The sequence below is a fragment of the Phalacrocorax aristotelis genome, chromosome 9, assembly GCF_949628215.1.
Source record: "Phalacrocorax aristotelis chromosome 9, bGulAri2.1, whole genome shotgun sequence".
NCBI lineage: Eukaryota > Metazoa > Chordata > Aves > Suliformes > Phalacrocoracidae > Phalacrocorax > Phalacrocorax aristotelis.
In genome coordinates this window covers 18381397-18396201 of record NC_134284.1, presented here as the reverse complement: position 1 = coordinate 18396201, position 14805 = coordinate 18381397, and the positions used below count along the sequence as shown (strand labels likewise).

The following is a 14805-nucleotide window of genomic DNA, read 5'->3' as shown; positions in this document are numbered from 1 at the left end:
CACAGTGGTCTGAGTTTAACTGAATGTTCTGCATTCATTCCTAAAATAAATTCTGTATGCTTGCTATTGTGACTATCTCCATGATTTCCAGTTCAACATATTATTTCATAACTCATTATTTCATCGAAAGCAGAATGAAGAAAATACAGCACCTAAAATTAAAGTATTATCTTTGGCAGTACATAAGGAAAATGTTTTTGTACAAAGCCTTCCATTCCAATAATAAAAAGTATTATTAAGTAGAAGCCATATCTCCTTGCTGTCACCAGTCTGAGTATGAAACAGGAAGAAAACTACACCTCCTACAATCCTATTCATTCCCTCTTGATATGAGCCTATTCTGAAAGGATTAGCTAAATCTGGGGGTAGAAAGTTTATTCATATATGCACATTTTTACCTTTGGCTGAAAGGATTTTGTTATAATGAAACACCATGTGATCTCTGATCAGGTACTGGCTAGTTAGACTTCGGGAAGAGTCAATGCAGAAAGCTGTAAGATTAAAATATATTTAAACATTATGAAGGCAGGCAAAATAATACTAAAATTTTAAATAGTTATTAACTCCAATTCAAAGCCACAAACTTCAAATTACTGTGTGCTTAACTTCTTTGCCCAACAGCAGTAATTTTTCTATAGCAGCTACTACCACATGAAATCATCCCATCTCCTCTGGGTTTTCCCCTCACTGAGCCACTAACTGAATAAATAGCTACAGATGTGGCTGAAGTTGGACTATGAAACTTCCATGAAGAATGTGCAAGTCTCCCCAGCGCAGAAACTTCCCGTTCCTCCACCCTATGCTCTTTTGAAAAAAGTGTCTGGGGTGGCAGTATGGCACAGAAACATATACTAGCCATGGAAACTACTGCCTGTAAAGGAATGTGTTTAACCTCAAGGGTTGTTTAAAGCAGTAACCATATCTATATTCCAACTAACATATAGATGTGACATCTATATATATTTGGATACCTTGCTGTTTCTAGCTAGCAGTAGTCAAGGCAAAACTCACTCCTCAAAAGTATTCTCAGTAATGTATACTAAATGTAAGTACTATTAAACTTCACCAATTGAGCAAAGGTTTTAATTATAAAATCATTTTAATTAAAAAAATCAATTAATTCACACAAAAGGAACCATGTCAACCTTCTGATGAAAGCACGTGTTACTTACCATTACTCTTAGTACTCAAGTGTCCTTTAAATGGACTCGCTGGACCACATCTGGGAATGCCAATGGCTGGGTATTCGCTCACTTTAACAAAGTGTCAAACAAAACAAAACCAATGTTAGGAAAAAGAAAATGTATATTTTGACAGAAAAGATAAAGCAGAGAATCTTTCCACAAAGAACTCATGAACGACTGTAGCGGACTTTTTTCACAGAGAAAAACAAATCCTATTTAAACCTTATACTATTACTGAAGTTCAACAGTATAGTAAAGTAACTTAATCTAAGCACTAAGATAAATGGTAGTACCTTTGGTAGTTCAGGTGGCTAAACAGCAGCAGAAGCCAATAGATGTCTTTGGTCTGAACTTTACATTGGTCATTAAACTGCACAGAGATATGGCCACACTTTTGTACCTTTGCTAACTTCCCATTTGTTTTAAAGTTTTATTGATTGAATTTTATCATTATGTCAGATGACTAATGTGAAAAATATTTTGTAGGTAGTCAATGATTGTGGTTAGTATTATACTAAAATGCAAGCTTAATAGATTGAAGGAATTATGCTTGTGTGAAAATCACCCTATCAATGAGAACACACTCTATTGTTAATGTAAAAGGAATTTGGTTTGCCATTCAACCTTCTAGCAGTTCAACGGACTGGCAACTCTACAGACAAGCAGAGATGCTGACAAAGCTTAAACAACTAGTTGTTCTGAAAAATGAAGGAATGTGAATTAAAAGCTCTACATCTACCTGAAAACAAGTGCTGTACTCTCAGGCTTACAACCACCGTCTGCTATGCAACCTATGATTTAAAAATCTGCACCTGAACGAACTAAGAATCTGCACCATTTTTTGTGAAAATTTTAACAGAAGATATCCTATTACTACAAACACTACTGTATACAAAGCATTCCTTTAAGGTTTCCAAGACCCTGCTTAAAATGTAAAGCAAAACAAACAAGATTTCTTTAACAGAGTAAATATACCATGCTCACTTAACATCAATTATAAAATCATGTAGTCAATTTCTACAAATTTATTATTATTATCAAGGCCCATATGGTCTTCCCATTCCCATCCTACCTCTCATCTGTCAGTTCAAAAGTCTGCAATTGCCACGTAAGCATTTCCTAGCAATTGGAGACACTACAGCTCTGGGGCAGTAACTCTACGGCTCTACGCTTACTGGCCTCCTCCAGCTTTCCACCCTTCATTGGAAGCAGCAGCAAGCTGGAGCTACCCAAGATGAGTGGGAATCTCTTTCTCAGCAGCCTTCAGCTGGGTCGACAAAGGCAGACATAATTACGAACTGACTGGAGGGTACAAAGAGTCATGTAACACACGCTAAAAGCCCCTTAATTCTACTTCTCACAGTGTCGTGGTTCAGCCCCAGTCAGCAACCAAGCCCCACGCAGCCGCTCACTCACTCCCCCTTGGTGGGACGGGGGAGAGAACTGGAAGAGTAAAAGTGAGGCAACTCATGGTTTGAGATGAAGACAGTTTAATAGGTAAAGCAAAAGCTGTGTGTAGAAGCAGAGCAAAACAAGGAATTCATTCACTCCTTCCCATGGGCAGGCAGGTGTTCAGCCATCTCCAGGAAAGCAGGGCTCCATCATGTGTAACAGTTACTTGGGAAGACAAACACCATCACTCCCAATGTCCCCCCTTTCCTTCTTCTTCCCCCCAGCTTTATATATTGAGCATGACGTCATATGGTCTGGAATATCCCATAGGTCAGTTGGGGTCAGCTGTCCCGGCTGTGTCCCCTCCCGGCTTCTTGTGCCCCCGGCAGAGCACGGGGAGCTGAAAGTCCTTGGCCAGTGTAAGCGCAACTTAGCAACAACTAAAACATCTCCACATTATCACCACTGTTTCCAGCAAAAATCCAAAACATAGTCTCATACTAGCTACTACGAAGAAATTTAACTCTGTCCCAGCTGAAACCAGGACACACGGCTTCTTACCGCCTGCATGCCCAGCACCTGGCTTTCCAGTTGGGTTTTTTTTCCCTATTTCCCACTGTTCTATAATGACTTTTAGAGTACTATTGCAATTACGTACATAACTACTACATTCTGTAGCTCTACTTTAGGCGCAACAGCATGTTGCAGAAAATGGTTAACACAGTGTCTGACTATTAATTAGTAGAGATTTCAGCAACACAAATTGTTCCTTTAATAATGTTTTATTATCTTATAAAAAGACCTTTTAAATTTTAAGTGACTAGGATTAGTTGGGCAAGCAACAAAATGTGTCTTGAGAAAATACATAAAATGAAAATCATTAGCCTATGCGGAAATTTGCAGAGTACTTTCTTGGGACCCTGTTGCGAAATTACACTAAATCTGGATCAATAAAAATCAATCCCCACTCTTATGAAGCCCAAAAAATTTCAAGGTAATTTTGAATTAGTATGAGGATTTCACACTTCAGAAAAACAGCTTTTATACAGTATGGGCTTCTGTGGCTTTACAGTACTAGAGGTAGTGTCTGCAGTAATAGTTCTCTCACTACTCTTTCCTGTGAAGTTGCCAGACCAGCAGTAGGAAAGGGACGAGAAAAAAAAAATGGCTCTGTAGATATTTTTTTCAACTCTATCCTGCAATTGTTTTATCTTTGTACTGTTTTCTTGAAAGTTAAAAGACAACATTGCTGCTCATCTGTATCAATTTCAAATGGCTCATTTTAAATTGCCCTTGTGGTACAATTCTTCCTAATCTCTATTTGTGATTTAAACAGACATAGGAACAAACAATGCTAAATTATTTTTAAAATATTAGAATTCCAAACATACAGCAAGAATTTATTAGATTTAGAATGACTGTTTCTGCAAGGGTTTCAAACCTTTGTCAGTAATGGCCTTGTTTCCTGTTTAAGTACTATATTTCTCTACCGTACGTTATTATATATGAATAGTATTCAGTGCCTAGGTGGATACCCACCCTGAAACTCATGACTTCCTGAAGTTACAATGCTCATGTGTTTAAAGAACGCAAGTGTCTTTGGGAGGACTGGAATGTTAGATTATAATATTTTAGTAGATAAAAGTGTTTCCTAATGATTAAAAAAAAGTATACACTGGAAATCTAGATTACAGCAGAGACCTGAGAATCAGAAGGGTTCCATTCACAGTTGCTCAAAATAACACAAATATTCCAGTATTTTCTGTATTTCAGAGCTAAGTTATAATTCCAGAAGCAGACACGTACTGTTAGATAAATATTTACACGACCACCTCTAACTCATTTTTATGCAATAAGCATGGGTATCTCAAAAGTGCAGAGACTTCGTTACAACTACAGTTGATTCTCTTCGGGTAAGCTAAATGCCTTTGCACTGAGTTAAAGATGATCAGAGATGCTCAGAAACCTGTTGCTTTTACTGTCTTCAGCTGGAGAGGTGTCTGTTCAGCACTATAGGAAAACCAGACTATTTTGAGACGTTCACTTGCTTTGCATCACCAGCAGATGGCACACGGATAAACGAAAGAACTACAGTGTCATTTACAATTAATCTGTATCAGGCTAATACAAGCCATCCTCCTAACTGCAGGATAACAATACTTAGTCCCTTCACAGGTCTCTCTGACACCCCACACCCCCCGCCCCCCGGAAATACCTAAGCCATTACAATATTGAACTGTTTTCTGGGAAGTGAAGGACCTTGAATAAAAGTGTTCTGACTGCTCAGATTTTAGGATACGTTTGAAATGTCAGGGTTGCAGCCCCGCTAGCACCAGGGCCCGTTGAAAGCTTTCATGCCGTTAACAAATGATGTTCTCTTGCTGTTTAGAACGTTTCCTTGTTGGGCAAAAGTTTATGCTGAACAACCTTTTTTTAACATCTAGTTTGATTCTGAGGGCTCTATCCTGGCAAATCATATATTTTATTATAGCTTCAATTAAGGAATACAACAGCCTTTAACTTAGAAATACCTCCATAAACAGCAGACCTTGTGATAAAGGCTTCCTATGGTCCTCCCATGGTATCCCCACAGTGCTTGCTCCTACATCTTTGACTCTTGTGCCAAAGGGACTGAGATATTTTTGTAACTTTTTCACCAATGAAAGCATTTGAAGTCCTCTCTCTGTGAATCACCTATTTTCACAAAACATGTAGAAAATTTATCACAGAAAAAGAGTCAAAGACACTAATTTGGTTGAAATAATGCTTAGCACTATTGAAAACAGAAGAGGCAAAGAATAATACCGAGTAAACCTTTGTTTTCTTAGGAACCCAGGCTGTTTCATGTAGACTTTCCATCAAAAGCATAATTTCTACAATGAGTTCAACTTATAATACCCTCCCTGTGTCTTCAGTCTGAAACTCAAAACTGCTTTCTGTAGTGGCAAATATTTACAATGAAGGCACACGTTGCTAATGTCAGAGGGGAAACTGGAGTACTTGGTATACAGAGGATATTTTACTGTTTCTACAAAACGACTGAAGTGAGGTAGAAAGTGTTAACATTCAAATGTTTCACAGGTATAATTTTAGGTTGTCTACTGACTTGAACAGGTATTTGTTTAGATTCAGTCTGTGTTTTCACAGTTATTTGCACATTAGCAGAAACTTAAATTGAAGGCTTAGATGTGTGAAAAGAATTTTAAAGAAGGGGATTTTCAGCAAATTACATAGTAACCAAAGATAAACCCCACAAAAGGATGATAACTATGAAGCATAATGAGAGCACCTGGACAGCTACGAGAGTGACAGAAGCTGTACTGATTTAGGACTGTGAGCAGAGTGAAAGTAGTATGCATTTTGGCTACTTCTCCTAGGATTTTTTCAAAGACCATCCATGAGAGTGAGAATTTTTTCAGTGAAAAATTTTCTACTGATTTTGATGGTTCTTAAATAATAAATTATTTGGGAATAGGAGCACTTGTCTGAACTGGACTTCGCAGAACTGATCCCAGCAATTGCAGTACTACAGCAGATTTTGCAATAATTAAGTTTCCTGACTAAAATGCACCCTTTCTACATCTTACAGTAAAAAACCTCCAGTCACAAATTTAAGAAATAATTTTCTGAGATTTAAACCTCAGAAACTGAGACATATAATGGACTCCTATCTTTGAAATACCATACATGTAACTGTGATCTAAACATACATTTCCTCATAGATGTAAGTGCACTGTCCACATTGAATATAAAATCAGGATTCTCACACTGTGTGTTCTCCTGAAGTACAGAGAGCAAACAAATATTTCTAAAAAATCAATCAGGTCTTTTAGTTCCTTATTAATGCTTCTATTTGCTTGTTGTAGGATTTCCCTGCACTACACAGCAAAAAAGAGAAAAAAATTTTAAACCCCTTTCTCTATAATTCTTTCCATCTGGTATCTGAGGTAAGGAATAATTATACTATTCCAAAGAGATTTTAAGATATTTTGTTTAAATTATCTTTTCATTTAAAATGTACCCTATCTTTATTTCTAATGTTACAGTCTTAAAAATGATGGAAATTGGTGGTTTCTATTTGTTACTTTGTTTCCTAGTTGTTTGTGGATATACAGAATTTATGGGAATTATTTTTCTACAAAGCCATTTCAGATTTGGAATGTGAATATGTACTGGAAAGATGCCCAGTCTTTCATCACAACATTCTCATAAAAAATGTTTTAAACACAAGTATTAAACTTGCTATTTTTACAGCAAACCTGTACTTCAGACATTGCAAATCAAAAATACTGGGGAAAAAAATAATTCAGGTTAGCCTTACCCACCAAGACTTGTTATTTAAAAAATAATCCATAAAAAGATACAGAGCTCTTTGGTGGGATATTAGATATAGGTATCTAAATCCAGCACTAAAAGCCAAAAAACTTCCACTTCACTGTGCAGAGATGTGTGAACACTGTATTTTCCTAATAGCAGCTCCTAGACCTTAGCTTGGGTTCAAAGAGCCCTCAGTCCCAGGTGGAATAGACCTCAGATCTCCCCAGCTGCCCAAGAGGAATGTGCTCATCACTCAGCCAAGGCACCAACCCTTCTGTGCACTGTTTTGTTGGTGGCTCTGGGGCTCTTGTGTTCTCAGCTGCACAGCAGCCACCTCTCAGATGCAAGTGTAGGAAGCACCTCTGCCTACAATGGACTAGAACTGCAGCATTTGTGTGAGATGCAAGGATTTGATCTCCCTGAGGATGATAAGGACACTCAACCCAAGTTGACAAATGCTTTGCAAACACTCTATCCGCTGCATTAATTTATTAAGGTTTGGTGCTGTTGCCTCTTCCACCTTCCACTGCCAGCTCATTTTCTTTCATCTTCTCTTCTTCCCTAATCCAAAAATAGTTAGTGAGATACCTTCGTCCAAATGGGTGATTCAGGCACTATGTGCAGAAGGGGATTTGTGCTGTAAATTCAATAGAAGTCAAGGATCCTCTATCACACCACCCTTGTTCTATTGCCTAGTGTAGCGATTTTTTCGATGGGCTTCCTGCTATGAATTCATTCTTCTAACTCTGAACACATTAACAGTACACTACAGCACTAATGCTGTATGCATGCTAAGGAGGGAACAGAAGGCGTTTAAACAATCTATGTGAAATCCTAAATGACTTAGGAGTAGTGATGAAAACTCCTTCAAGCATCTAATCTAACACTTCTGAAAAGGTCATATTTAAAGGAATGAAATGAGGACCTGAAATATAGGTTCCTCTCCCTTTTTATACTATGAGAATTTTCAAATTAAAGTATCCATTATTTCTGTGCCTCAGAAATAATTGTGCATATGAACACAACACAGAAATATACACAGTAAACACTGCTAACTCCAAGTAAATTAAGAGATTAACCTGGTTATGAAAATCCACACTGGATTTAACCTTAATTTATTTAAATAAGAAGTAATTATTATCTTTCTTTTATATTTGCATGATGATATACTTTCATTACTATAAAAAAGAATAGGATGCTCTGTTAGTAGTACTACTAATAACGCTTGCTTTCCTACTGATGTGTCTTACATCTTCTTACCACACTCCTGAAGTCCCTCCAGTTTCCCCAGTTTGCTGCCTTTTCCTCGCCTGTAGTCCTCCCTCACACTACCATCCCCTACTTGCTCAGCTGCAGCTGACAAGATGCTGCAGGTGTCGTAAGTGGACATCTAGTTTAAGCTTCTCTGGTTGCTTATCCTTGGCAGACAAGTTGCACATGTGGAAATGGACAAAGAACAAGATGACTTTCCCTAAAAAAAAAAAAGTATGTTAATTTGCTGGGTTTTCTCCTACCCAGCCACTGACATTTGTACCACTAAGGCTCCTACTTCTTACTCACAGCTGGGTGAAGTCGGCTGACAGTTGCAGAACTGGAAAGCGGAAAAAGCTGACAGAGAGCAGTGACCCACCCACACGCTCCTTTAGGAGAAGAGGTTAAAACATGGCAAGTCTCCACTGCTTTTCTGCAGCATCTATGCAATCACATGAGAACTTCAAACATGACTTTAGGTTTAGCTCATTACTGAACGCACTGATAGTGTTACATTTTATTTGAAAGTTACAGTGGGGCAAAATTAGGCACTTTACAATCACACCTGTGTTTTTTCCCCTGTTCACGCAAGAGAAAGAAGCATCTTGGACTGATTTCTGGTTTCAGTGATAAAAAAACTCCCATGAATTCTGAGAGTACAAAGTCTTAGATGTGAAGCCAGCTTTAATGGAATTACATTTAAGATTTTTTTTTTAAGAAACGGCAGAATCCAGAGGACAAAATATAGTCATTACTTTCTAAATTTTCTGAAGCAAAACCTTATGAATAAAGCCCCAAGAAGCTACAATATCCCAATTTTGAAATCAAGTCCTAAGCGTTCAATCTGAATTTTGCATGGATCATGAGTGTCACAGTATTGTATTTCATCAAACTATTATGAAAGTGATACAATGTATCACTCTCTGACATATGCACCATACATAATCTTCTAAGCCATTAATTAGAGGGGTGCTATTTATACACTTATTATGCTGGATTACACAAAAGCTCTTCTTTACACCTGCTCCTAATGCCGAAGAGTTAGGTCTCTCAGTCCTTTATAACTAATAATCTAATACTATTCTGCATAAATGCAAGCCATTCAACCAAAACTGTATTTGTTTCAGGATTCAAAAACTCCTCTGATAAATTAAAAAAAATCTAGTGAAATAGTTATATACAGTAGCCTTAAAATATGCTGAGTCATATTTGATAAAGTAATTATTGAAAAATATTTGTTATCATTCTCCTAGCTACACGCTTCACATGGCCAATAATGTTTTGGATGCAAGTTATTGCTCTATTCATACTCCAAAAGCAGTAACAAATGGCTATATCTGTCAGCAGCACATTTTGTTATATAAATTGCAGGCAGAAGCAAACGAACTCAAGTCAGTCCCATCATCATTTGCTTGGGCAGCACCTCTATAGAGATAGAAGCGGCACCAGCAGTTTCCAGTTTTCTAGAAGGGTGTGTGAGGGGCAGTGTTCCAGAAGAGTCTGTATGCTACTTTTAAGCGGTATGTGTACAACAATCAATACTCATATCACAGTGTACAAACTTCTGGCCTAAAAAGGTTCCTAACCTAATGTGGTGGGTTGACCCTGGCTGGATGCCAGGTGCCCACCAAGGCCGCTGTATCGCTCCGCTCCTCAGCTGGAAAGGGGAGAGAAAATATAATGAAAGGCTCATGGGACAAGATAAGGAGAGATCATTCACCAATTACCATCATGGGCAAAACTGACTTGACTTGGGGAAATTAGTTCAATTTATGACCAATCAAATCAGCAGCGGGTCCATCTTGGAGCCAGCTGGTACTGGCTCTATCGGACATAGGGGAAGCTTCTCACAGCTTCTCAGAGGCCACCCCTGCAGCTGCCCCTGCCACTATTAAAACCTTGCCATGCAAACCCAATACACCTGACTTCACTGGGTAGTTGTGCTTGTGCAAGATGGCAGAGTAATGCAGGAGCATAGGCTACCATGTGCTGTAACAAGTCTCCTGTGGGAATGGTGCTATTATTAAAAAACACCAGAACGCTCCCTCACAGGCATGTCCTACACGACAAGCGTATGTGCTGGCTTCTACTGCTACAAGAAACTCAATACTATGCCATCCCATGAACATGCATTTTGAAGATGTTCCAATATCTAGTGTCAAACCAACCAACAGAAAAAATATACATATATGGCTAAATGTATAGACACACTATATTTAGATTCTTCTGTACATATTGAAAGAAATATCTCTTGCTAGTATAATCTGTGCCTACAAGAAAGCCTCCCCCACCCCCAGTAGTGGTATTAACTTCCACCCTCTGATATTTCTAACTGGAAATACATTAGCAAAACTCTAATGCACAGCCGGCCTCACCCAGAATGGAGAGCAGAAAAACCTTGATCCATTGTGCTTCAGAGAAAGCTGCAGGGTACAATGTGGAGCAAAACAGCTAGTAGGGTTAATGATTTGAATCCTGTTTACTTTAGCACATGCTTCACTTGAACCAGGCAAGAAATCGTCAATGAAATGGGACCAATCACGTACTTAAGTCCTATTCCAAATTTAAATTATTTGCTGAATGGAGATGGGATTATTCACATTAAGTGACTAAAACTCACTTAATAGACTATTTGACTAACGGTCAAATTAAGGATAGGTTTAAGTGATTTGCTGAGCCAAGGTTTTAATTCGGTAAAAAGTTAAGGATGGTGATTAACATTCCCCAATTTAAGTTAAAATATATCTGAAATATAATAGTACAACTTCTAAACACCATTCCTTCCTTGAAGATACAAATAGATTCTTTCTCAGCTCTGCTGGTCAAAGGTAACTTCAGTTTCTGAAAAAGCAAATTGGTATTACCAAATTAATGCTTAAGTTTTAAAACCTGTTTGTTCAAGTGGCAAATGAAGGAATAGAGAAGAAAAGGAAGCTCACAAGTCACAGATGGGTTGTAACACCCTTCCAGCTCCAGTCAGAAGTCAGATTAGTGTAAGGATTTCCTGCAATGCAGGAAAAATCTAAATAGGATGGCATTCTCTGTAAATATGCAAAGCATTTTAGTTTTGTTTTAGAATCTTTGAAGCCCATGTAAACTGCCTAAACCTAACAGCAGCCTCCATGCAGCAATGATGATGGCTTCCCCATCGCTGTAACATAACAGTGATACAAATACATGTCATTGATTAACAATAAGCATATGATTTCATTGCTGTTCAGATACGTGCCAATCACTGCCTGTGGGAATGAAACAGCCCGATGCAGAAGACCAGATTTAACCAACAAAGCTGGTTTAGGATGACAGCATTCAGATTATTTGAGGTCATACTACAAATCTGTGACTATGTTAATCGACTCCTGAAATTACTACAGTAAATAACTTGCAGATTTATACGTGGAACTAGGCAAAAGCATAAAGGATTCAATATTTTTATGGGGGGAAAATCAGCCTTATCTGAACTTTGACAAGACCTACATGCAAATCCTATATAGTCTAATATAGTAAAAAAAAAAAAATATCTGATTTTTCTTTTTGCTCAGTATTCTCTCTAGGCAAAACAGAAACCCTGATACAAAACAAATAAAATTTTGGTTCGTTCTTTCTTTACAATAACAAGACCAGGTCTCAACAAGAAACTTGGTATGAAGTACACTAGGACATGAAATAGGGTATCCCACCTCTTCTGTATTAACATTCTGGGTAGACAGTGCATGGATACAACTGTCTTGTAGAGAAACCACAAATATGATATGTTCTGCTTCTTTCATAAATTGTCTGCAAGCAGTCCAATGGCTGTTCTGCCAAGTTTGCTCACGCACACAGATTTCTATGTTAGCTCACTGTAAGAAATTAGTATCTCTGCCTGTGCTAATCCCCATTGTCTGTAAAGATTCTTCCTGTGTGTCTGTAAAAGCAGACATTGGGCTGTCCACACACATGCTACTTACTCTGTGATAGCCTTCTATGCAGACAAGCAATAGCTTCCCATGTAACTAGACACACATTCTTTCCTACTTTTGAACTATTTTTTTAAACGTAAGTCATTCCCACAAAGCTTGCTGCAACCTGAATGAAGTTTAGATCTTGCATCTTATTTATTCTATGGTCATCAGATAATCAGCATGCTTTCTGATTGTCTACAAAAATATTTTGAGAATAAAAAATAAGAATAGTCAGAGAAATTATACATTTGTAATAAAATTGCCTTCACACTACATAAGAGAGCATAAAAATTGGATGCAGAAGGTACTAGTTTTTCCACCAAATTGCTAACTCCCATGTAGTATTAGAATCATGTTCAAACTCTACTTTGATATCAGACATCTTCTGGAGTGACATCTGTCACTATTGCCAGGCAGTGGAACTGACACTGAGATGCAACATGAAATCACGTTATCTCAGAGCATCTGACTTTATGCAGCTATGCATGGTTTTGACATTACAGTGCAGCGCTGAATAATTTCTACCACTGCTTTATGCCATGCATGTCATCCAGTTCAGATCTAAATACATTTTAGATATTTTCCAAGAGGCAGAGTTGGCTCATGCAAACATTTTTGCATGTTTATGCCTGTTTTTATCATGAGTGACAAATGCCCCTAAGATTATTCATAGGCAGAGAGCACATGAACAGCCCATGGCTGATTAAATCTGGGTAAGGGATCACTTTACAAGAGCTTCAAAGCTTGTGAGTCTTTTATTTTTCAGCTACACTTGCATTAAAATCCCACCAAACCAAAAAACCAGGATCTACATCCAAACACCGTGTAAGGGATGCTCTACATGGGTTTAGACAGGCTATAATCCACTATAATCCATGAACACCGGCTTTGGAGAAGAATAAAGTTGACTCCAAACAGCATGGAAATTTAGGCCTCCAAAACGAAGCGACTGATACCGGCAGCCTCAAACACTCGCCACAGCGGCACTAAATGCCATTAAAATACAGACGCACGGTTGTGACGATAGGTGCGAGCCGGACACTTCACGGCCCAGGAGGATTATAACCTCTCGGGGGTTATACGGGTGACCCACGCGTGACCGAGAGGGCGGCAGAGCTCTGGGCAGCCGAGGGCCAGAGGAGTGAGCCCCGAGCCCCCCTCAGCGCCGCAGCGAGACCCACGGCGCTCGAGCGGGCCCCGCCGCCCCGGGGCAGGCTCTCTGCCCGGCTCCCCACCCCGCTCCCCGCTCGGCAGCGCCGCCATGCCCGCCCTAGCACGCCGGCGGGGAAGGCGGAGGCACCGCCTGCCGCCCCGCCGGCAGGTGGGCGGGCGGCCGGGCAGGCCCCGCCGCCTCCCGCGCCCCCTACTCGGCCGCCGACCCGCCACCGAGCCCCCGCACCTTGGCTCCGCCTGCCGCCGCTCTCCATCCTCAGCCCCATGCTCCCGGCCGGGCCCGGAGGGGCGGTGCAGACGGACGCTCGGCTCGGCGGCGGCGGTTCGTCCGCCGCCGCGGGCGGGGCGGGGCGGGGCGATGGGCCCGGCCTGCTGCGGCCTGCCTCGGACGCCTCCCGCGTTGCCACGGCCGCGGAGCGCGGCGCCGGGCGTGGCGTTCTGCGGCGCTGGTGCCGCGGCGTCCCGCTCGCCAGCCCCAGCCCCAGCCCCGGGCCTGGCGTGGCGGGGGCCGGCGGGTGCCCCTCGCCCCTCGGACGCGGCTCCAGGGCGTCCCTCCAAGCGGTGCGGTGCGGCCAAGCGAAAGCTTTGCCTCCTCAGTGAGAGGTGCCCTGATTATTTAAGCCTTTTTCGTGTAACTTGACGGGAAGTCGAATAACAACGGGTGCCAGGGAGTGATTTAGGGCGAATTGCTCTTATTTCAGAGGAGTGAAGTGTAAATCGGGAGCCTAGAGCATTCCGAGTGCGTTACACTGAAAACATTCAATCTCAATATCTTTAAAAATAAACAGCACCTTGGAAATGAACCACACAAGTAAACTTCTGAAAAGCAGCGTTTGATCTCATCACTGATGAATGTATTCATGCTGACGTGTTGGATTTTAACTTTCTGAAGAAGCGATAGGCTTGTATTTACTTTTTGTCAGGCAGGTTGCTATTGCCCTTAACGTGAAGTCTCTGAGGATTTTTGCAAGAAAAACCTTTGTGTGTACGTTTTGTGTGAAGGTTTCTCTCGCTGATGGGTCAGGGGTACTGCAGTCACCTCCATGGCCAGACGCCTTGAAAAAGGCTACGTGTCATCCCAGCTGGACGGACATTCCTCTTCACCATCTAGAAATTATTATTAACTTTTGGCTAAAGACAGTTTTTATGTGATTTGCTACCCTTCCTTACATGCTAGTAAAAATAGTTTGTTTTTCAAAATCATAGCAAAATCAAGAGGATGATATTACAAAAAATTTCTCTTCCTTATTTTTTCTGCCTCATTCAAAGCTCCCCCTAAGTCACACAAACATTCATGCTGGATGAAACCTGCAGTTTATCTGTCCCAGTACTTTGTGTAGATTCTACCAAATACTTCAGAAAACTTCTCAGTTAGCTGAAATGTCTTGCTAATACCTACCTGTTGGTGGCCAGCCTGTGATTTCCCTTATCATTGTACATATTCCCATCAGCTATATGAAATACTCTTCGGATATGGCCTAGTTCTCTGGCTTCACATTGTGGCGATCGTTTTGGTAGTCTAATTCTGTTTTCTGTAAAATCAT

General features: G+C 40.2%; 1 protein-coding gene across 2 annotated transcripts in view; it reads right to left on the bottom strand.

Moving 5' to 3' along the window:
• Positions 1-13602, bottom strand: part of SPATA7 (spermatogenesis associated 7) — a 44583-nt gene extending 30981 nt beyond the window's left edge. The window contains exons 1-3 of one of the 2 annotated variants that reach the window (XM_075103663.1): positions 13488-13602; positions 1173-1253; positions 399-491 (exon numbers count right to left, since the gene is read on the bottom strand). In XM_075103663.1, the coding sequence (XP_074959764.1) occupies positions 399-491; positions 1173-1253; positions 13488-13527 (214 nt within the window). In that variant the 5' untranslated portion in view covers positions 13528-13602. The remainder of the gene's footprint in view (positions 1-398; positions 492-1172; positions 1254-13487) is intronic. The other variant, XM_075103664.1, reaches the window with a different exon arrangement.
• Positions 13603-14805: the final 1203 nt, after the last annotated feature.